This window comes from Trichomycterus rosablanca, chromosome 16 (genome assembly GCF_030014385.1).
Source record: "Trichomycterus rosablanca isolate fTriRos1 chromosome 16, fTriRos1.hap1, whole genome shotgun sequence".
NCBI lineage: Eukaryota > Metazoa > Chordata > Actinopteri > Siluriformes > Trichomycteridae > Trichomycterus > Trichomycterus rosablanca.
In genome coordinates this window covers 9,190,760-9,213,543 of record NC_086003.1, presented here as the reverse complement: position 1 = coordinate 9,213,543, position 22,784 = coordinate 9,190,760, and the positions used below count along the sequence as shown (strand labels likewise).

Below are 22,784 nucleotides of genomic sequence, written 5' to 3'. Positions count from 1 at the left end.
CTCATGACTAAAACAGTTAGGATACAACACTACATTCCTTGCCCCATCCTCTGTATAAAAATAAATGTGTTTGTGTATGTGTGCACATCTGTGTTTGTGTTTGAATTTGTAGTGTCAGTTTGCATTTTTAAACACGTGGGTGAACAAAGACAGGCGATGTATCTGTGAGTGTGTGTGGGGAGCGAGGAATGGCAGTGTTCTCGGAAAACAAATGCTGGTTGTTCTCTCGGATAAATTAGAAGACGGAGGAAAGAAAGAACGAGGACATGAAGTGGTGGAAAGGACAAATACAAGAACTAGTCAATAATTATAAAGCTACTTAACCAAGAGAGATTATTAGAAGATTAATAGGACACATAGCTATTTTGTGTATGAAAACAGTACAGTGGTAACTTGAAACTCTACGTCAATTGGTTCTGGGAGTGGCGTTGAGTTTAAAAGGCGTTGAGTTTCAAGGAGTTTTTTCCCTTAAGGATGTATGGGAAACTTGTTAATGCATTCCATGTTCCTGTGAAACTGCATATACTCACTCACTCACTTAACCGCTTATCCAATCAGCCTTTATGGACCTTGCTTTTGTGCACTGGGGCACAGTCATGCTGGAACAGAAAGTACAAAATATTTTGGTATGCTAAAGCATTACGATTTCCCTATACTGGAACTAAGAGGCCTAGGCCAACCCCTAAAAATCAACCCCATAGCATCATTATTCCTCCACCAAACTTTACATTTGGCACAATGCAGTCAGGCAGGTAACATTCCCGTGGCACTAGTCAAACCCAGACTTGTCCATCAGATGCCAGATTCCACAGCACATGCTCCAAAGACCAGTAGCAACATGCATTATACCACTTCATCAGGCGCTTGGCATTGTGCTTGGTGATGTAAGGCTTGTATTCAGCTGCTTGGCCATGGAACCCCATTCCATGAAGCTCTTGGCAATCAGTTTTTGTGCTTATGTTAATGCTAGAGGAGGTTTGGAACTCTGCAGTTATTGAGTTAGCAGAGTGTTAATGGCTTGTGACAACAGCAAGAGTCACAGAGAAAGTAAAAATACACAGAAAGAATGACCAACAGCGAAGGCAGCACACAGGAAGAATTACATACACAGAACAGAAATTTGACAAATGAGGAACAGCTGTAGGCCATGAGTCTGGGAACAAATGAGCAGGAAGGGGCGGAGACAGAGGGTGCGTGAGATAGTAACAAAAACTCTCTATGAGCACAGTGACAGGCAGGGACTGACTATGTAACAGCCATACTACATACATTTATTCATGTATAGCATTCACCCCTCACCCCACATAAGAATAGAAACAAAACTTGCACTTCACAATCCTGTGGGAAGTGCTGTCAAAAACTGCACTATAGGAAGAATGTGTGTGCCTGTCAATATTGGATTCACAAATCCAGCCTCCCTGTGCTCCCGGAACTCATCTCTGAAGTGTATGAGCCATGCCCTGTCTCAGAGAGCACGTGTTTGGGGTAGGTTTGTTTATACTTGCAAGTTGACGCCCCTTTATTATGATTGGACTGTAGAGCTAATGATCCACAGCTGAACCTCATTGCAGATTTAATGCTCAAGGTGTGCTGTGGATCATTCAGGGGAGATTGTTTTGATGTGACTTTGTTTGACCCATGCTCTGAGACCCATGCTCCGAGACCCATGCTCCGAGACCCATGCTCTTGCTTTGGAATCTTGTTTCGATAATCATGTGTTGTCTAGGTCAAGTTTAGCATAAGTATCTAGTTAATGCTGAGCATTAGCATTGTGTTAGCTTGCAGGGTGTAGCTTAGTTTAGGGTTTAGGATCAACATCAGGGTTTAGCAATTAGCATAGTTCATGTGCATGTAGTGTAAAAATGAATAATCACCACACCCTTCTACTCTAATGGCCAATTTCTGCACAAGCATACTCTACAGCACATCACTATGGTCTTTGTGTAACAACCAGGAAATCACTTATATGTCCACAATCTACACTAAATTTGCCAAAAGTATTCACTCACCCATCCAAATCATTGAATTGGTGTTCCAATCACTTCCATGGCCACAGGTATATAAAACCAAGCACCTAGGCATGCAGACTGCTTCTACAAACATTTGTGAAAGAATGGGTCTCTCTCAGGAGCTCAGTGAATTCCAGCGTAGTACCGTGATAGGATGCCACCTGTGCAACAAGTTTAGTCGCTACTAAATATTCCACAGTCAACTGTCAGTGGTATTATAACAAAGTGGAAGCGATTGGGAACGACAGCAACTCGGCCACAAAGTGGTGGGCCACGTAAAATGACAGAGCGGGTGAGGCGCATAGTGCGCAGAGGTCGCCAACTTTCTGCAGTCTATCACTACAGACCTCCAAACTTCATGTGGCCTTCAGATTAGCTCAGGAACAGTGTGTAGAGAGCTTCATGGAATGGGTTTCCATGGCCGAGCAGCTGCATCCAAGCTTTACATCACCAAAGCACAATGCGAAGCGTAGGATGCATTGGTGTAAAGCACCCCACCACTGGACCCTAGAGCAGTGGAGACGTGTTCTCTGCAGTGACGAATCAACAGAGTACTTGTAGCACTTTCCAGCATCTTTGGATTTAGGGTGCCAGGGTCATTTTTTACACTATCATTACACTACCAATAAAAATGTACTGTTCATGTGGGTAACTGTATGTTTTAGCAACTTAACAACTTATGATCTTGTGTTTTCCAGTGCAAGCGCAATTACGAGAGAGCTTGTAAAGAGGCAGACCGAGCACAGCAGTACTTTGAAAAAATGGATGGAGACATCAATGTGACAAAGGCAGACGTGGAGAAGGTAGGAGTTTCTTATTGTAATTTTAATTTATGCATTATTCTCCCCCTTTTTACTTCCGCTTCTGGATACTACGATCGTGTCCGAGGAGGGTATATTTGCCTGACACAGGCTCCCTCTAACACATGCGCAGTCCAACGACCCCCTCTTATTTGCCCGTACTTCGATAGATTTGCTCATGAGGCCAGGCTCCCACATGGAGAGTCACACACTGATCTCCACATTCCTCCACTTCTGTTCAGGTGCCTCGGGCAGCTAACCAGGGTCTTTACACAACATCGAAGACCCCACCCTTATTTTTTTAAGTTCGGTCTTTTTCCACACAGCAGACTTTAGTAGCCAGTGCCTGCTAGCGGGTGCCCAGCCGACCGGTAGCAGAACTAAGTTTCAAACTTAGGGAGCATAATTAAATACCAAATAGTACAAGTTATAAATAGATGCTGTTCTGTTCTTACTTACTTTAAGACAACCCCCCCCCCCCCCCCCCACACACACACACACACTCACACACTCATGATACACAACTACTAAAGCTACACCTGTACAAACACATTTTGGGTGTGTGTGTGTATGTTTCTGTGTGTTTTGTTACGTTGCATGGCTACTCAGGCTACTTCATACCTATTTATTTCTTTTCACCCAAAGGAGTTGTCCTGTACTTTGCGCGGGTCTTTGCACCTGTTTTCGATAATACACCCCTTTTCAGTTCTTGATTGAGCTAATACCAAGTTCACACTACACAACTTTTGCCCTGGTTTTTGCTTGCTGACAGGTCGCTGCTCGATGTGCCGGCTCTAAGGCGACTCGGCGTTTGCTCGGGGATCAAAACTCGGCTCTCCATCGCTATGTGTGAACTGTTGAACGACTCGATCCGAGCGGCTCTCCGAGCACTCACGAAAAAATATCTAGCATGTTAAATATCTGGACCAGTCGCCGACTCAAAATCATGTAGTATGAATGGCGTTGTGAGCAGGTTGCGAGTGGCAGCGAGTGCTATGTCGAACTACAGCCAATGAGAACGCAGGATACGGGGTGAGGGGAAACCCGGGGCAGGAGATGTAAAAAGGTGGTACAGGGGCGTAATATAGTTTCTATCAGAATGCATCGGCACACACAAGCTTTACAGTATTTGTGATCTTATCCTCCAAAAAATATTCTTGCAAAAAATATTTATTAACCTCCAACTTACTACAGAACAGAACAATCCCTGCTGGTTGTGTAGCCCAATCCACTCGGATTCATTTCTTTTTCCTCTTTGCTTTTACGCTGCACATCAGGGCACAAACAACTTATGCTTATTGTTGATGTACATTTTTGGACGTGGTATCATTAAACCCCTCGTCACTTCTCGCTTGTTTTTTCAAGACAAAACATAGTTTGGGAGACCAGACAGACTCGTCTGCGATTCCTCCTAATGGTAGATCATGTAGTGTGTGACCCCCTATCGCCAATCAATCATGGAGTGTGAAAACCACAATGACTTAAAAGACTCCCGATTACAAGATCCAGTCGTGTAGTGTGAACTTGGCATGAGGTGGATCTGTTTCCTGTATAAGTATTTTGTATTTACTGATTATTCGGGGCGGCACGGTGGCTAAGTGGGTAGCACTGTCGCCTCACGGCAAGAAAGTCCTGTGTTCGATCCCCAGGTGGGGCGGTCCAGGTCCTTTCTGTGTGGAGTTTGCATGTTCTCCCCGTGTCCGCGTGGGTTTACTCCGGGTGCTCCGGTTTCCTCCCACAGTCCAAAGACATGCAAGTGAGGTGAACTGGAGATACTAAATTGACCATGATGTTCGTTATAACCCTGTGGACTGATGAACCTTGTGTAATGAGTAACTATCGTTTCCTGTCATGAATGTTACCAAAGTGTAAAACATGCCATTAAAATCCTAATAAACAAACAAACAAACAAACAAACTGATTTTTTGTGATATCAACGCCAGCTTTGTACTTTTGACTATTCTTGTGAGCCTTGTCCATCGGAAACTGTTTGCAGATCAACCAACCTTTGCCTGATCCTCTGACTACCGTTACTTGAATCGTGTACCTGGATTGTTTGCTTTTTGTTCGAAATAAACCTGCACTTGCATCCAAAAACCCCAAATCAAACTAAAAAACCTAACATCTTGTCCCCTTGTTTGTTCTTTTAGCACTAAATTGGTCAGTACTGTGACACAACATAATGTCCAAATAATTTACATTGGTGAAACTAAACTTATTTGTTTTGAGTCATATATTTAAACTAGGCAGAAGGTCTTAGTTTTCTTATATGCCCTAATTAGGACGTGGCTGTTCTCAGTTAGAATTAAAGATCAACGTTGTAACATTTACCATTTAGCGTGATACCAAGATGCAGTATATTGATGTATACAGTTGAAATGATGTGAGCTGAGTGCGGACCTATTCTGCTGGATGTAAAAGCCTCATTAATCAATATGCCAGTAGACAATGTGTCTGTAAATTATTGATTTACTGCTAATGCTTACCACTTTTTTCCAGTTTTTGTAATGCCTCCATGTTTAAAACTGTAATACACATATACTCTCAATGTACCCTGTACTGTCTATGAGTGTATTGAGAGTATAATATCCCAAAAGCCAGAGACAAAATTACATTGCATCAGTGGAAAAATGGTGTGTGTCTTTGATACGTGTCATGACTCATGAGCAAGTTTGCTCCTGTCCAAGTGTGGCTGAAACAGATGTGAGTGTGTGGTCAGAATCATATTGTTCCCAGATGCATTTATACTGTTGTAATTCAGGTTCCAGTACGGCTCCATAGGGTAACGATTTTCATCGTATAGTTCTAATCTGTCACTACCTGTGCTCCCATAGCCCTGCCAACATGACCCAAGCACTGCCTGCTTGACATAGCAGATGGTCCTATTTGGCTTGTGTATGACTACTCTGCCATGGAAACCCCATCAAATACACAACAAACTGGTTTTGTACTTGGCAATTCAAGATTGGTGGAGATTGCACATTTCTAAGTGTGGTTAAACTCATTTAAATTGGTGTCCATCACCTGTGTGCATTATAGTGAGTGTATTAGTATGTAATATGGTTTTAATGCTGATTAGACAGTTTTATTATGAGTAAAAAAATATTTATTTAGGTTTTTTTAGCTTCAGGTGACAAGGTTTTGTACCTGTAGAACAAGTGTTAGTGCTAAATGTCAGGGTTTAATTTCCTAGAATGTGTTCAGGATGTGGTGAGTTGATGCCGCCCATTTAAAAACATCCTTCTCACTTCTCTCCGTGTCAGACTTTCTGTCTCAGTCTCTCTCTCTCTCTCTCTCTCTTTCTCTCTCTCTCTCTCTCTCTCTCTCTCTCTTACTGTTTCCTGTACAAACTCCTGCATGCATGTTAAAATACAACCCCAAATCAGAAAAAGTTGGAACATGCAAATGAAGTCTTTGATTAACAGAGATGGCCAGAGGATCTCCAACAAATGTTTTGAAATGTTAAAAAACAATGTACCTCAAAGAAAGATTGGAAGGGATTTGCATATTTCTCCCTCTACAGTGCATAATATCATTACACGATTCAATGAATTGGGAGGAATTTCAGTGCGTAAAGACAAAGGGAGCAAGCTTAAGCTGAACGTCCGTGATCTTCGATCCCTCAGACGGCAGTGCATCAAGAACCGTCACTCAACAATAGCTGATATAGGGATTACTTTGGCAAACCTTTGTCAAGCACTACAATACAGAGTTACATGCACAAATGCCACTTAAAACTTTACTGTGCAAAAAAGAAGCCTTATGTTAACCATGTCCAGAAGCGGTGTCGACTTCTCTGGGCTCAGAGGCATCTAGGATGGACCATCACACAGTGGAAATGTGTATTGTGGTCAGATGAATCAGCATTTCAGGTCTTTTTTTGAAAAAATTGACGTTGTGTGCTCTGGACCAAAGATGGAAAGGCCCATCCAGACTGTTATCAGCAACAAGTCCAAAAGCCAGGTTCTGTCATGGTATGGGGCCGTGTCAGTGCCCTTGGCAAAGGTCATTTACACTTTTGTGATGGCAGTATTAATGCAGAAAAGTTCATTGAGATCTTAGAGCAACATATGCTTTCTTTAAGACGTCATCTTTTCCAGGGACGTCCATGCATTTTTCAACAAGACAATGCAAAAGCACATGCTGCACACATTACAAAGGCATGGCTGTGGACGAAGAGGGTACAGGTACTTGACTGGCCTGTCTGTCACCAATAGAGAATGTGTGGAGAATTTTAAAAGGAAAAATGTGACAACGACGACCCCGTACTGTTGCACATCTTAAGACGTGTTTGCAGGAAGAATGAGACAAAATAAAAGCTGAAACATTAAATCACTTAAGTGTGGTGAAAAGGAATGGTGTTTTTTATTATTTGCATTTTCCATGCTGTCCCAACTTTTTCTGATTTGGGGTTGTAAAATCTGCTAGATTACTGAGATTACTACTTAAGGTGTTACGTCTCAGAGCTGATCCAAAAGCTCAGTTTTAAATCCCTTCCCAGACTTATATGCATTTACAACCTTCTTTCTGAAGGCCTCACAAAGCTCTTTAGATCTCACCATGGTGATATCACTTACTTCAACAATCAAGAGCAAACAAACTAATGTCTGAGGTTTAAATAAAACTCCAATGTCCCCTAATGATGGTCTAAACATTGCAGCTGATGTGGTGCACCGGATTCTAATTTTAGACATTTTAAGTAGTAATAAATGTGGGGGTGTCCTAACTTTTTCCTCACAATAAATTTCTATTTTTGTTCATTACATTTTACAGCTTGTGTTTAAAAGTAATTTTTTAACATTTTATTTGTTTAGTTATATAAGCTCCATCTCTCAGTACTGTTCAAATGAAGCTCAAATGTTCAAATGTTTAAATATGTTCAAAAAGACAAAGGATTTCATGGGGTGTCCTAACTGACTGTATATCAGAGGCTGACACACTGGTAAAGCAGATGCCGAGCAATAAAGATTATGGGGTTTTAAGTTTGATCCTCGGCTTCTGGTTACTGTCTGTGTGGAGTATCTTCATGTATGTATCTTCCTGTATTTTTCTACCTTCCTCTGGGTACTTTGTGTAACACCAGATTAAGAGCGGTAGCACAATACAGTTACACAGATGTTAATATTTTATTAAACAAGCAAAATATCAACTAAAAACAAGGAACCACAGCTACAGAACAAGACAGGAATACACTCTGAGCATGGAAACAAAGCAAAAACTAGGGACATGTGAATAAACAATGACTAAACTAATGCTAAGCTAATGCACAGTGAAACATTAAACAGATCCCTAAATTAAGCTAAACTAGAGAAAACATTAAAAGCTACACCCATGCTGAACGCTAATGCTAACCACTGCAAACAAGGAACAGATTCCTAAAATAATCTAAGCTGAAATAGGTGAAACAAGAAATGCTAATTCCTATGCTAAGCTAACACTAAGCTAAACTGCAATTTATAGTAACACAAGAGTACAAAGGAACACTGAGAAACCACACGAGATTAAAACATGGAAACAAGGGGCAGAAACTGTTACGCTTTATTTATTTACCACTCCAAAACATGCAGAAAGTGGATTGGCTGCTCTAATTTGCCTTTAGTCGTCAGTGAATGGGTAAATCTAAAAGTGTGTACAGTATTGCCCTGATATAGACCGATGCTTAGTCCAGATATAATTCAGTTGCAGGGCTAATCAGTTTTAAATGAAATTGTAAGTACATCATTCTTAGCCTCAAAACATGACGTTACGCTACTGCTAGCTTGCTTGTTAGCTAGGGTGGCACTAGCTATGATGCTGTGATGGTTTTGTTACTGTAACTATACACCGATCAGCCATAACATTAAAACCACCTCCTTGTTTCTACACACATTGTCCAGTTTATCAGCTCCACTGACCATATAGGAGCACTTTGTAGTTCTACAATTACTGACTGTAGTCCATCTGTTTCTCTACATACTTTGTTAGCCCCCTTTCATGCTGTTCTTCAATGGTCTGGACTAGAGATGCATGAGTACGGATACTAGTATCGGGTATTTGCCCGATACCGCGCTCATTAACTCGTACTCGTACTCGCAAACGAGGCTCCGATACTAAACATCCGATACCTTGTGCCTAGTGCACGTTGCTGCGTTAACGCAGGGATTTTCAACCTGTGGGGCGCGAGTGCCTGACCGGGGGGCGTGACATTACGAGATTTTTTTACTTCTAAAACTAAAGCAATTCATTTTTCACCCACGGGAGACATATTTCATTACTCTTACTGACCACGCTCACACGCACATTTAATGTTATTTAGTTCCGTTTGAAAAAAAAAAAAAAAACTTCAAAATAGAGCTAACAGCGAAGATAACCGGTTACAAAAGCAGCGACCGCTGTTATAGGACGTGTTTGTGTTCAATACTCTGTTCAGTGTCGATACAAGTGATTCAGGAGTCGACTCATTTTAAGCTTCTTTTCTCAGTCATCTCTCCGTGTTTACTGTTATAATAAATGATGCGGTTGTAAATAAACACCAACTACTATAGAACATTTTGTGTGACTCGCTTACATTATAAAGCTCAGGCTTAATTATACTGGTTATTACCACAGAGCGGGAGCCGACTCAGAGTCGTTTACGATTTACCGAGGTGAACCACGAATGTACTGTATGTGCTGATAGAATCGTATTATCTGTATTATTGCTGTATTATCCTTTTAAAGTAAATATTTCAATCAGCAGAATCGCATCGCATGTATGATGTGCACAACGTTAATTACGTGCGTTTATTAATGAACGTTAACTTGTCAGAAGCTTTCTCAATGATGTCTGTGCGGTGGTTTTTTTTTTTTTTTTTTTTTTTTTTTTTTTTTTTTTGCACTATTTTACACTAAAAACTACACTATTCCATAATGCTCCAGATTGCATCATTCTAAATAGGTATCGGTATCGGTATCGGCTAGTACTAAAATACATGTACTTGTACTCGTACTCAGTTGGGAAAAAATGGTATTGATGCATCCCTAGTCTGGACTCTCCCAGGACCACCACAGAGTAGGTATTATTTAGGTGGTGGATCATTCTCAGCACTGCAGTGACACTGACATGGTGGTGGTGTGTTAGTGTGTGTTGTGCTGGTATGAGTGAATCAGACACAGCAGTGCTGATGGAGTTTTTAAACACCTCACTGTCACTGCTGGACTTTCACCTGGACTGGTACCAAAAACATCCAGCCAACAGCGCCCCGTGGGCAGTGTCCTGTGACCACAAATTAAGGTCTGGAAAATGACCAACTTAAACAGCAGCAATAGATGAGCGATCGTCTCTGACTTTACATCTACAAGATGGACCAACTAGGTAGGAGTGTCTAATAGAGTGGACACGGTATTTAAAAACTCCAGCAGCGCTGCTGTGTCTGATCCATTCATACCAGCACAACACACACTAACACCACCACCATGTCAGTGTCACTGAGAATGATACCCAAAATAATGCCTACTCTGTGGTGGTCCTGTGGGGGTCCTGAGCTGTGGAGCTGATAAAATGGACAGTGAGTGGTTTTAATGTTATGGCCGATCAGTGTAAGTACCAACTTATAATAGATCAAAAAAGTTGGGACATTTTTAATACGCAGTTAAAAGAGAAATCTGGCTGATCAGTACATGACTCTCAGTACTCGAAACTGATCTCCGTATGAGCTCGCCTCGTGCAGGTGAAAAGAAGCAGTCGGCACCGCACATGTGTCACGGGGGCATGTGACAGTCGTGACTCTTCTCTGATTAGATTTGGGTGAAAACTGGGGGAAAATTTGTAAAAATTGACCAAATATTTTTTTTTAAATGTGTTATTATAAAACTAACACACTGTTTTCTTTCCTCATTTTTTCTAGGCGAGACAGCAAGCTCAACTGAGACACCACTTGGCATCCGACAGCAGAAATGAGTATGCCAATTACCTGCAGAAATTTAACCAGGAACAGACCGAACATTACTACACTCTTATTCCAAATATCTTCCAGGTATACATACAAACACACACACACACACACATAAAACAGACACATACACACACATGGACAGAGGTTGACATAGGAGAGTCTGGCATTTACTGAGTGAACATCTCACATCAAACACCAAAAGTTCTTTATTCTTATGGATTGGTGTAACAGGCCACTAAATACAGAACACCTTAAGTGTAATTAAATCACATCCTTGAGGTAAGCATTTATTTCTGTTTAAATCCCTTAGTGTTGTACATTGGTCCCTTAGTGTTGTACATTGGTATTTTATACAATGATGAGCCAATACATTAGGACCTTACCCCCTTTCCCTCAGAAAAAATGCACATGGCAGTGCCCATTTATCTGTAAACCTGCATGTTTTGCAAAAGTAAATTAGCCTAGTGGTTAAGCTGTTAAGGTACTGGTTCAAGAAGGTCACTGGCTCAAGCCCCTCCACTGCCAGGTTGCTGCTGTTAGGCCCTTGAGCAAGGCCCTAAATCCTTAATGGCTCAGACTGTATACTGTAATGTAAGTCGCTTTGGATAAAGGTGTCTAATAATGCCAAAAATTTTAATGTAAATGTCAATTACTTTTAAGAAGCTGTATTAACCAGGGGTGGCACGGTGGCTCGGTGGGTAGCACTGTTGCCTCACAGCAGGACGGTCCTGGGTTCAATTCCCAGGTAGGTTCTCTCTGTGTCTCAGTGGGTTTCCTCCAGGTGCTCCGGTTTCTGGACATGCAGTCAGGTTGATTGGAGATACTAAAATTGCCCTTAGGTGAGCGTGTTTGTCTGCCCTGTGATGGACTGGTGCTCTGTCCAGGGTGTTTCTGTGTGTCTTGTGCCCGTTGAGAGCTGGGATAGGCTCCAACCCCCTCCCCTGACCATGATTAGACTATGAGGTTTAGAAAGTAAGTGCATGATCCAGAAGGAAATAAAGAAATTCCTGTTTATTATTAGGCATTTATGTGATTTTATTAGTAAATAAAAATCTGATTTACATGTAAAAAGGTCACTTGCACAATAACATGTCCACTACACACCATCATTAGATTCCACACTCAGTTCTTTCTTATTTAATAATTTAGATAATAATTTGTATATAAATTATTATATGGTGTTTATAAAGTTGTAATGTTTAAAGTCATAAAGATTCTATTTCAAATTGTATTTATGGGGTCTGTATTTAGCAAAAGGTCAGAAAATAATGCCCTCCATTCATGTGTGTGTGTGTGTGAGCAGAAGATCCAGTTAATGGAAGAGAAGAGGATCGAGAGAGTTGGCGAGTCCATGAAGACTTTCGCTGAGCTGGATAGACAGGTTCTGCCAATAGTGGGAAAATGCCTCGATGGCATCACCAAAGCGGCTGAGAGCATTGAGCCCAAGGCTGTGAGTCATACGGTCTAAATACACAAATACATACATTTTGACACACACATACAAATGAACATATTATTTGGACATACATGTCTCCATTTCCTTTGGGTATGCTATTTTTCTCAGTGATAGACCAGCATCCTGTCCAGAGGGTATTCCTGAACAACAGCTAACAAGAATGTCTTCAAGGCAAAAAAACATAGTGGCTTACAAAAGCAGGTTTTCAATAACAGAACAGCACATAATACTTGCATGTGGCCTGAAATCACATGCTACATACTTTATAGAATGTTAAATTAGAAAATAACCACATTCTATTTACAAACCTTATTTCCAGAGAAGCTGGAATAAAATGAAGTAAAAAGAAGACTCTTGAATTTGTTAATTCTTTAAATCTTTATTTAACTGATAAAAGCAGAAAGAAAAGATTTTTTACTGATCCACTTCATTGTATTTTGTAAATTAAAACATTTTTAGGATTCAATGTCCAAAAAATTTGAGACGAGGCAAAATAATAATGAAAAATTTGTGGAATGTTTAAGTTCTGAAACATTTCTATGGAGCCTCTTACGGGTCACTAATGAGAAAAAGAATCTGTACCCAAAATCTGTACCCACGGTTTAGTAATCTGTACTCTCAGTTTGTAAACTGTACCCTCAACAGTGCTCACGGTTTTGTAAATCGTACTCTCAGATTTAAAATCCGTGACCTTCATAAACAGCTGGTTCCGTGGCCACATACACCAACCATCACGGCACCTGTTAGACAACAAGTGAACATTTTATCCTCAAAGTTGATGTGTTAGAAGCAGGAAAAATGGACAAGCGTAAGGATTTCAGCGAGTTTGACAAGGGCCAAATTTTGATGGCTAGACGAGTGGGTCAGAGCATCTCCAAAACTGCAGCTCTTGTGGGGTGTTCCCGGTCTGGAGTGGTCAGTATCTATCGAAAGTGGTCCAAGGAAGGAACAGCGGTAAACCGGTGACAGGGTCATGGGCGGCCAAGGCTCATTGATGCACGTGGGGAGCGAAAGCTGGCCTATGTGGTTCCATCCAACAGACGAGCTACTGTACCTCAAATTGCTGAAGAAGTTAATGCTTGTTCTGATAGAAAGGTGTCAGAATACACAGTGCATTGCAGTTTGTTGCGTATAGGGCTGCATAGCCGCAGACCAATCAGGGTACCCATGCTGACCCCTGTCTACCGCCGAAAGCGCCAACAATGGGCCTCAAAGCTTACAGGAGTTAAAGGATCTGCTTCTAACATCTTGGTACCAGATACCACAGCACACCTTCAGGGGTCTAGTGGAGTCCATGCATCAATGGGTCAGGGCTGTTTTGGCAGCAAAAGGGACCAACACAATATTAGGAAGGTGGTCATACCCATGTCATGCCCGATTGGTTTTTGATGAAACATGTATTTATATTTATATAAATACATTATTAATGTTAGTCCGCTATAACCACCATAAAAACCTTAGAATTGGTGACACAGTGGGTACGGTTTACTAATCCAGTTTACTAATCCAGTTTTGCTAAATTGTGGGTACAGTTTTGCTAAATTGTGGGTACACTTTACAAATCCATGGGTACTGTTTATAAACTGAGAGTACGGATTACTAAACTGTGGGTACAGATTTTGCCCTTCACATGCAGGTGTATTGGTGAGGGAATCATGTGGGTATAAAAGGAGGATTCACCAAAGGTCTAGAGTTTGCTGTCAAAGATGGGTCACTTTGTGCCAAACTTAATACGAGAATTATCAACCATAACAAAAAAAACATTTCTTAAAATAAGATTGCAAATAATGAAGGAGGAAACCAGAGCACCCAGACGAAAACCACGCTGACACAGGAAGAACATGCAAACTCCACACAGAAAGAACCCGTACTGCTCTACCTGGGAATCAAACCCAGGACCTTCTTGCTGTAGGTGATAGTGCTACACACCAAGCCATTGTGCCGCCCAAAACAGAGTGTCTCGGGTACACTTTTTAAGTGTTGCCAGAAACAGGGTTAGGAGGGCCGCTCCTATGTGCATTTCTTATGATTTACAAATGATGTATGCAGTGTGAGATACCTTGGCTTCACACATACACACTAACACGAGAATAGCAGGCATACACCTTCACACTGATACCCCCTGGGGAGCATCTGAGCTAAGCTAATGGAGTCAGTATAGCTATGGGTTCTGCTAATGGAGTCTCTTTTCCTGCTACCTACGAACACCCAGCTATTGATCTGACATCACATGACTTGTTTTCATCTGAATGTATTGGAAGTTTTAGCTGAATAAAGGCTGAATATTAAACCACATAAATTCTTGGACGGTGGTAGCCTAGTGGGTAGAGCTTTGGGCTATCAATCAAAAGGTTAAGAGTTTGAATCCCAGCTCTGCCATGTATTTAACCCTCTCGGCTCCAGGGGCGCCATACAATGGCTAACCCTGCGCTCTGACCCCAGCTGTCAATTGAGCTGGGATATGTGGACAAACATTTTTATTGTATTGTACACCTGTATGTTTATATGACAAATAAAGGCTTTCAATTCTATGTGTGTTTCAGGACTCAGCACAGGTGGTGGAGTCGTATAAATCAGGGTTTGAGCCTCCTGGTGATGTAGAGTTTGAAGACTTTAGTCAGCCAATGAAGAGGACAGTGTCTGAAACCAGCTTGACCAACTCGCGCTCTGATCCCAAGACGGAGAAACCCGGCAAGAGCAAAAGCAAACTCTGGCCCTTTAAAAAGAACAAGGTAACACACACCCACCCAAATAAATTTCACTCATATTTACCCCACTTTGTTGAGTAGTTGATCAAAGTATTTAAGTTGAATTAATTTAATGTAATGAGAAATAATATTTAACATGTATTGATATTTAGAGATCGTCAGTGAACATAAAACATCAGTAAATAAATCAACACAAATCAATAACATTCGGAGGGGTGCATTTAAATAAGTGCATCACTGATATTCTGATATTTATTTCTCTGAGTGTGTTTTTATTTCTCCGAGTGTTTGATGTAGTGTAGGTAGTTTATTAGAAACGTGATGTAGGTAGCATAGCTTAAGTTGTTATTTGTTTGCAACCATCTTCATGTCCTCTTCCTGCGTTTACCCTTTTACATTTCTCATGACTTAATCGTTGGTGAGCTAACAAACTAATGCACTGCCAGCAAGCTGTAACTTTTGACCTTTCATCCAGGATTCGTGTTCCGTGACCCTGAAATCTTATACCTGACCTCCAGGACAAATGAGGTCCCTTTAACCATCATCCTTCCTGTTGTACAGTTTCAACACTTTCCTTTTCTTTTCCACATCCGTCATTTGTGTCTAGCTGTGAATGACCTTTGAGTCTTGACCCTTCTGAACTGTGCTATAGCAGGGATTTATCTGTAACTCAGCATGCTCGGTCTAAACCACACCCACCAGCACTATACTCAATAACTTGGACAATGTGAGTGTGTTCATCTTTGCCTTGTGTGTGTGTACTGTGTATGTGTTATAGATGTGTCCTAGGTTTGTGCTGATACTGATACTAATCCGAAGCCATATCCATCTCAGTATATATCATGAAGGAATTTCCGACACACTTTTAAACACAGTTTTTGTTTCTATTCACCCTTGTAGTGGTCTCATGTTAATTATATTTCACTGAGGAAGAGGCTTTATTTAATATGCAGATTATTTTATTACCAAGCAACTGATCAACAGTAATCATCCAACTGATATTTCAAACCCCACACGTATATACAATATTCAAATCAATGACATTCCAGTGCCAAAAGTATAGCTTAGACTTATCGCTTTCATAGCCACCTTTTTACCAAGTTTAAGCTCAGTTTATATTTATCATTAGCGGTGTGAGATGTTAAAGCTGCACTTTCATTCAGTTAGGTCTGTCTTTATTAGCTACATAGATACATAGATACAGTGCATCTGCAAAGTATTCACAGCGCTTCACTTTTTCCACATTTTGTTATGTTACAGCCTTATTCCAAAATGGATTAAATTAATTTTTTCCCTAAAAATTCTATGCACACACACACACACACACAATACCCCATGATGACAAAGTGAAAAAAGTTTGTTTGAAATTTTTGTAAATTTATTAAAAATATAACATGTACATAAGTATTCACAGCCTTTGCCATCACACTTAAAATTAAGCTCAGGTGCATCCTGATCATCCTTCAGATGTTTCTACAACTTCATTGGAGTCCACCTGTGGTAAATTCAGTTGATTGGACATGATTTGGAAAGGCACACATCTGTTTATATAAGGTCCCATAGTAGACAGTGCATGTCGGAGCACAAACCAAGCCATGAAGTCCAAGGAATTGTCTGTAGACCTCAGGATTGTATCGAGGCACAGATCTGGAGAAGAGTACAGAAAATGTTCTGCAGCATTGAAGGTCCCAATGAGCACAGTGGCCTCCATCATCCGTAAATGGAAGAAGTTTGGAACCACCAGGCCGTAGTCAGGGAGGTGAGCAGGAACCCAAGAGTCACTCTGACAAAGCTCCAGTGTATCCTTGTGGAGATGGGAGAACCTATCAGAAGATCAACCATCCAGTCAGCACTCCACCAATCAGGCCTGTATGGTAGAGTGGCCAGACAGAAGCCACTCCTCAGTAAAAGGCACATGACAACTCGTCTGGAGTTTGCCAAAAGGCACCTAGAGAACTCTCAAACCATGGGAAACAAGATTCTCTGTTCCGATGAAACCAAAATTGAACTTTTTGGCCTGAATACCAAGCATCATGTCTGGAGGAAACCAGACATCGCTCATCACCTGTCTAATGCCATCCCTACAGTGTAGCATGGCTGTGGCAGCATCATGATGTGGGGATGTTTTTTAGCAGCGGGACCGGGGCAACTAGTCCTGATAGAAGGAAAGATGAACGCAGCTAAGTACACCGAGATCCTTGAAGAAAGCCTGCTCCAGACCTCAGACTGGGGCAAATGTTTACCTTCCAAAATGACAACGACCCGAAGTACACAGCCAAGATAACAAAGGAGTGGCTTCGGGACAACTCTGTGAATGTCTTTCAGTGGCCCAGCTAGAGCCCAGACTTAAACCTGATTGAACATCTCTGGAGAGATCTAAATATGGCTGATAGAGCTTGAGAGGTTTTGCAAAGAAGAATGGGAGAAACTGCCCAAAAATAGGTGTGCCAAGCTTGTAGCATCATACTCAAAAAGACTTAATGCTGTAATTGCTGCCAAAGGTGCTTCAACAAAGTATTGAGCAAAGGATGTGAATACTTATGTACATGTTATATTTTTGTGTAAAATTTTTAATACATTTGTAAACATTTCAAACAAACTTTTTTTCACTTTGTCATCATGGGGTTTTGTGTGTGTGTGTGGAACAAGGCTGTTACATAACAAAATGTGGAAAAAGTGAAGCGCTGCGAATACTTTCCGGATGCACTGTACATCCAGCTAATATAGTAATAATGCTAACAACGCTAGTTTTCTTGTTTTGAGCAGAAGCTTTGCCATTTTGCATTCTAGTATTTGGCGTCCATACACACCTATTAATTGGAAGATTGTGTGTTTTGCCATGCAGCCACTGTTGATCCCTTGAGCAAGGCTTTTAACCCTGTCTGCTCCAGTAGCGCCATACAATGCAACCTCCAGATTTCATTTTACTGTACACATGTATATGTATGTATGACAAATAAAGGTGTTCTGTTCTATGCTATTCTATAGTAACTGTAATAAGTGAAATACTTGGTATATACAGCATCTACATTCAAATTATTAAGTCTGGATTATTTGAAAGAAAATTAAAATAATATTTTTATTGAAAATTGATCAACCAAGCTCTGAAGTGAAGTTATTAAACTTAACTTAGCGTGTTTTGTTGGTGACACAGAAAACTTTTTTTTCCCCAATTTAGCCTAGTTAATTAGTCTTCTGCAGCTGGGGACCCCAGGGGTCGGCACAGTCCACAGACTCCTTTTATTCCACCATACTTAGGTGGATTCACGCATGAGGCCAGTCTTGCTTGTGGAGAGTCACACTCTGATCTCCTAATTCCTGCACTTCTGTACAGGCACTTTGGGCTACTAACCAGGGTCCAGACAGAGCATCGAAGACCCCCACCCTTTTTAGTCCAGTCTTTTACCACACATACTAGTGGCCAAGAGTGCAAAGCCAGTCGGTAGTGGAACCCAGTGCTGGTGCACTAGCGAAATATCCCACTGCCCCACCTGGGCGTCTTAGAAAACTGGTTTAACCAAATTAAATCATTTAAATTTGTTTGTCTACATGTTTATAAGGGGGCATCGTAGTGCAGCAGCCCTGAGATCCTAGAGATCTGAGTTACATCCCACCCATATCCAAGTGGGTTTTTAGGACACACTAAAGTAAATGTGGCAATGCGTAATGCCTTGGAATAGCCTGGTGCCCTGTCTAGGGTGTAGTCCAGTCCTACACTTTGTGTTTACAGGAAATACCTTTAAAAAGACCTTTAAAGAGTCAGGTTCAAATAAAGCTCATTTTGGTAACCAATTCACTTACATTTACATAGATGGAATTTCTGTGGAGGGTTGTGTATGTATGTATGTGTGTGTGTGTGTCTGTGTGTGTGTTTAATACACAGTGATGGTGTATGAGTGTCTCTGTGTTAAACGTGTTAAGGATAAATCTAGATATGTGCAGAACTTCTCCCAAAGCAAGACTTCATTAAGACCTCATTAGCGTAATGGGCCTCACACTAATGACACTGGAGAGATAAAGACAGAGTTGAGAAATTAGGAATAGATGGTGTAAAAGTGAGAGTGAAAAAGAAAGCTGACCTAGAACCAGTCTTTTTTATTTGGGCTTAATGTGCAATGCAGGTAGTGTGTTTGGTCTAACTGTGCGACTTACAGACTCAGGTGTGTTTTTACAGTCTATATCCAATTAAATGTATGCAATCGAATTGCACAAATGGACTCAAATTCAGTTTTAGACATTGTGTAGAACAATCTCTAGAACAGGGGTCACCAACCTTTTCGAGACCGAGAGCTTCTTTAAGGGTACTGAATAATGTGCTGCTTGTTTGATACAAACTTCTTGAATAACATAAAGATGCACGGTTTACCTTTAATGATATTATTTTATTATTATTAATATTATTATTATTATAAATATTCATATATATGAAGAGACTGGCTGATCATATTTAATGATTTCTCAGAAAAATTATTAACAACGATTTACCATGGTAGGAAACACATGTTTAAACATGTAACATTATTTATCTCTATTAATCTAAATCTGTTTCAATATTTGAAAGTCAGAGTTATCACATCTCTAATATTTTTGTAAATATCTTTCTTGACAGTTTTGTATTAATGAGCATATCTGTAGCATTTTGATCAAAATCACACCCTTTTTTTATTATTTACAAATGATCACTTCTGCCGCTCAGGTGGCGCAGCGGTAAAGTACGCTAGCGCACCAGAGTTGAGGTTTCGAATACATCGTATCGAATCTCAGCTCTGTCTTGCCGACTGGGCTGGGCGGCTGCACGAACAACGATTGGCTGTTGTTCAGGGTTACAGGGTAAGAAAGTCGGATCATAGGTCCTCATAACTGGTGCAACTGTGACCCCTTCTGGCTGACTGACGGCGCCTGCACAGGGCTGAGAAATAATGCTGATGGGGGTGTGGCCCTCCATACACAGTGCTCGTCAAGTGTATGAACTCGACTCGTGCAGGTGAAAAATGCAGTCTGTACTGACTGTACGTGCCGGAGGGGGCGTATGTCAGTTGAGAGGCATCCTCAGTCAGTGGTGAAGGGTCGAATCAGTATAGAGGACGCATTCAGGGTAATTGGACACGACTAGATTGGGGGGGGGGGGGGGGAAATCACTTCTGTAGCATTTTAGAAAATCAATAATAGTCACATCTTCAAATCATGTCCCGTTTGTGCTTATCAACTCCTTTGCCACATTTTAGAACAAATCATGAACTCGGTCACGTTTGTACAAATTATCAGTTATGTACAATTTTAATAAAGCTGCAATGTGTTGGGATGTACATGAAAGTTTTTGTGACACGTACTGAAATGTCTCTCCACATTCCTCACAATCATAGTGAAAATATTAAGTTTCTTTCGCTTTTCTTGTATGTTTTTTCATTATTATTTTTTCGGTGTAAAACCCACATCGTAGCTGCGCACGCTTGCTTGTCTCAGCGTTATGCACACGATAAACTCTGCACCCATAAAAGATCAGAGCTCATATTAACATAAAACATTTTTGTTTTTAAAATGTTATATTCACTATTGTCATTTTCAAATCTACATCAATGTAAGTTGATTGATATAAAAAGATCAGCAACACATACAATTTTTAGACGGAGCTCTATAGTCACTAGTGCTATTTTAGAACATGCCCTGTGGGCGACTCACGTGGTCCCTGCGGGCGACCAGGTGCCCGCAGGCAGCGTGTTGGTGACCCCTGCTCCAGAATAATTAAAGTTAACAGGATGCACCCGACCACAGTGGCTAGTTCCATTTGTTGGTCACTTTACATATGAAGTGCCACTACCATTTCTGTATTCCTTTATTTGTACTGTGTCCTTCGGTACCTTAAAAGGCACATATAAAAAAATTAATTACTAAAATTCCAAAAAACTCTAAAACAAGTGTAAATCATTTAATAAATCAATAAATGTTTGTAAAATGCAATAAAAAATGTTTTTGTGATTTAATAATTCTTTTGAAATTTTGTACAAAAAAGACGTTTAATAGTAATGGCAAATGAATTAGAAATAAGAATAAAAAGTTCATATAGTTAAGTTTTACTGTTTTGAAACATTACACCATAAGTAGGTGAATTGGTAGGGTAAGGGTTTCATGATTGGTATAAAGGGAGGCTTCACTATAGGCTCAAGCAAGCACAAGTTTGCAAATAATTTAGGTCTTTCACCATCTACGGTACTAAATATTGTAAAAAGATTCAGGGAAATCCAGAGAAATCTCCATTTGTAGAGCAAGACAGTCATAGCCTAGTGGGTAGATATTTGGGCTATCAACTGAAAGGTTGAGAGTTCAAATCCCAGCTCTGCCATGCAGCCACTGTTGGGCCCTTGAGCAAGGCCCTTAACCCTCTTTGCTTCAGGGAGTGCCATACAATGGCTGACGCTGTGCTCTGAACCCAGCTTCCAAATAAGCTGGGATATGCGAAGAAAGAATTTCGTTGTACTGTACATGTATATATGACAAATAAAGCCATTCTATTCTCTTATATAAAAAAGAATGGAAACCATTACTGAATGTGCATGACTTTCAGGTGCTTTAATGGCACCGGTTTAAAAACCGTCATTCAAGTGTGATAAAAAAATAAATAAAAGTAACTTCATGGCCAAATCAATTATAACAATCTGAAATTTTATTACACAATTCCATTCCAACTTTGCCAGATTCTCTGGAACCAGGTCATCTTGAAACCTCGTCGAAATGACAGTTGAAACATGTGCTGTGGTCAGTCCACATTTCAGCTTAGACACAAAAATATCTGTCTTCTATGGACAATGTTTGGTTCAGCAGCCATTGACCATTAAGCAGCAAATATGGGTAAATATTTTACTTGCAAAACTGCAATAATTAGTATTCTCAGTTTCCAAATGATTAAAAAGTATAATTTATAGGAGAAGTGATGTAACACACTAGTAAACATGCCTCGGTCCAATTTTTTTTGTTTTACAGGCAAAATTATATTTTTTAATATTTACAAAATGTGCATTGGAATCTTTTTATGTTGTTAAAAGCTTTTTATTGCATTTTACAAAATGTCCCAACTTTTCTGGAAATGGGGTGTGTACACCAATCAGGCATAACATTATGACCACCTTCCTAATATTGTGTTGGTCCCCCTTTTGCTGCCAAAACAGCCCTGACCCATTAAGGCATGGACTCCACTAGACCTCTGAAGGTGTGCTGTGGTATCTGGCACCTTTAACTTATGTAGGTTGCGAGGTGGGGCCTCCATGGATCGGACTTCTTTGTCCAGCACATCCCACAGATGCTCGATTGGATTGAGATCTGGAGAATTTGGAGGCCGAGTCAACACCTCAAACTCATTGTTAAGCTCCTCAAACCATTACTGAACCATTTTTGCTCTGTGGCTGGGTGCATTATCCTGCTGAAAGGGGTCACAGCCATCAGGGAATACCATTGCCATGAAAGGGTGTACATGGTCTGTAACAATGCTTAGGTAGGTGGTACATGTCAAAGTAACATCCACATGGATGGCAGGACCCAAGGTTACCCAGCAGAACATTGCCCAAAGCATCACACTGCCTCCGCCGGCTTGCCTTCTTGCCACCCATAGTGCATCCTGGTGTCATGTGTTCCCCAGGTAAGCGATGCACACGCACCTGGCCATCCACGTGATGTAAAAGAAAACGTAATTCATCAGACCAGGCCACCTTCTTCCATTGCTCCGTGGTCCAGTTCCCATGCTCACGTGCCCATTGTTGGCGCTTTTGGTGGTGGACAGGGTCAGCATGGGCACCCTGACTGGTCTGCAGCTATACAGCCCCATACGCAACAAACTGTGATGCACTGTGTGTTCTGACACCTTTCTATCAGAACCAGCATTAACTTCTTCAGCAATTTGAGCTACA

The 22,784-nt window shown here is 40.9% G+C and overlaps 1 protein-coding gene across 2 annotated transcripts in view; it reads left to right on the top strand.

The window, feature by feature from the left end:
* LOC134330175 (formin-binding protein 1) overlaps window positions 1–22,784 on the top strand; it is a 173,276-nt gene that overhangs the window by 110,946 nt on the left and 39,546 nt on the right. For both annotated transcript variants that reach the window (XM_063011186.1, XM_063011187.1), the window contains exons 6-9: window positions 2,708–2,812; window positions 10,675–10,803; window positions 12,026–12,172; window positions 14,722–14,910. In XM_063011186.1, the coding sequence (XP_062867256.1) occupies window positions 2,708–2,812; window positions 10,675–10,803; window positions 12,026–12,172; window positions 14,722–14,910 (570 nt within the window). The remainder of the gene's footprint in view (window positions 1–2,707; window positions 2,813–10,674; window positions 10,804–12,025; window positions 12,173–14,721; window positions 14,911–22,784) is intronic.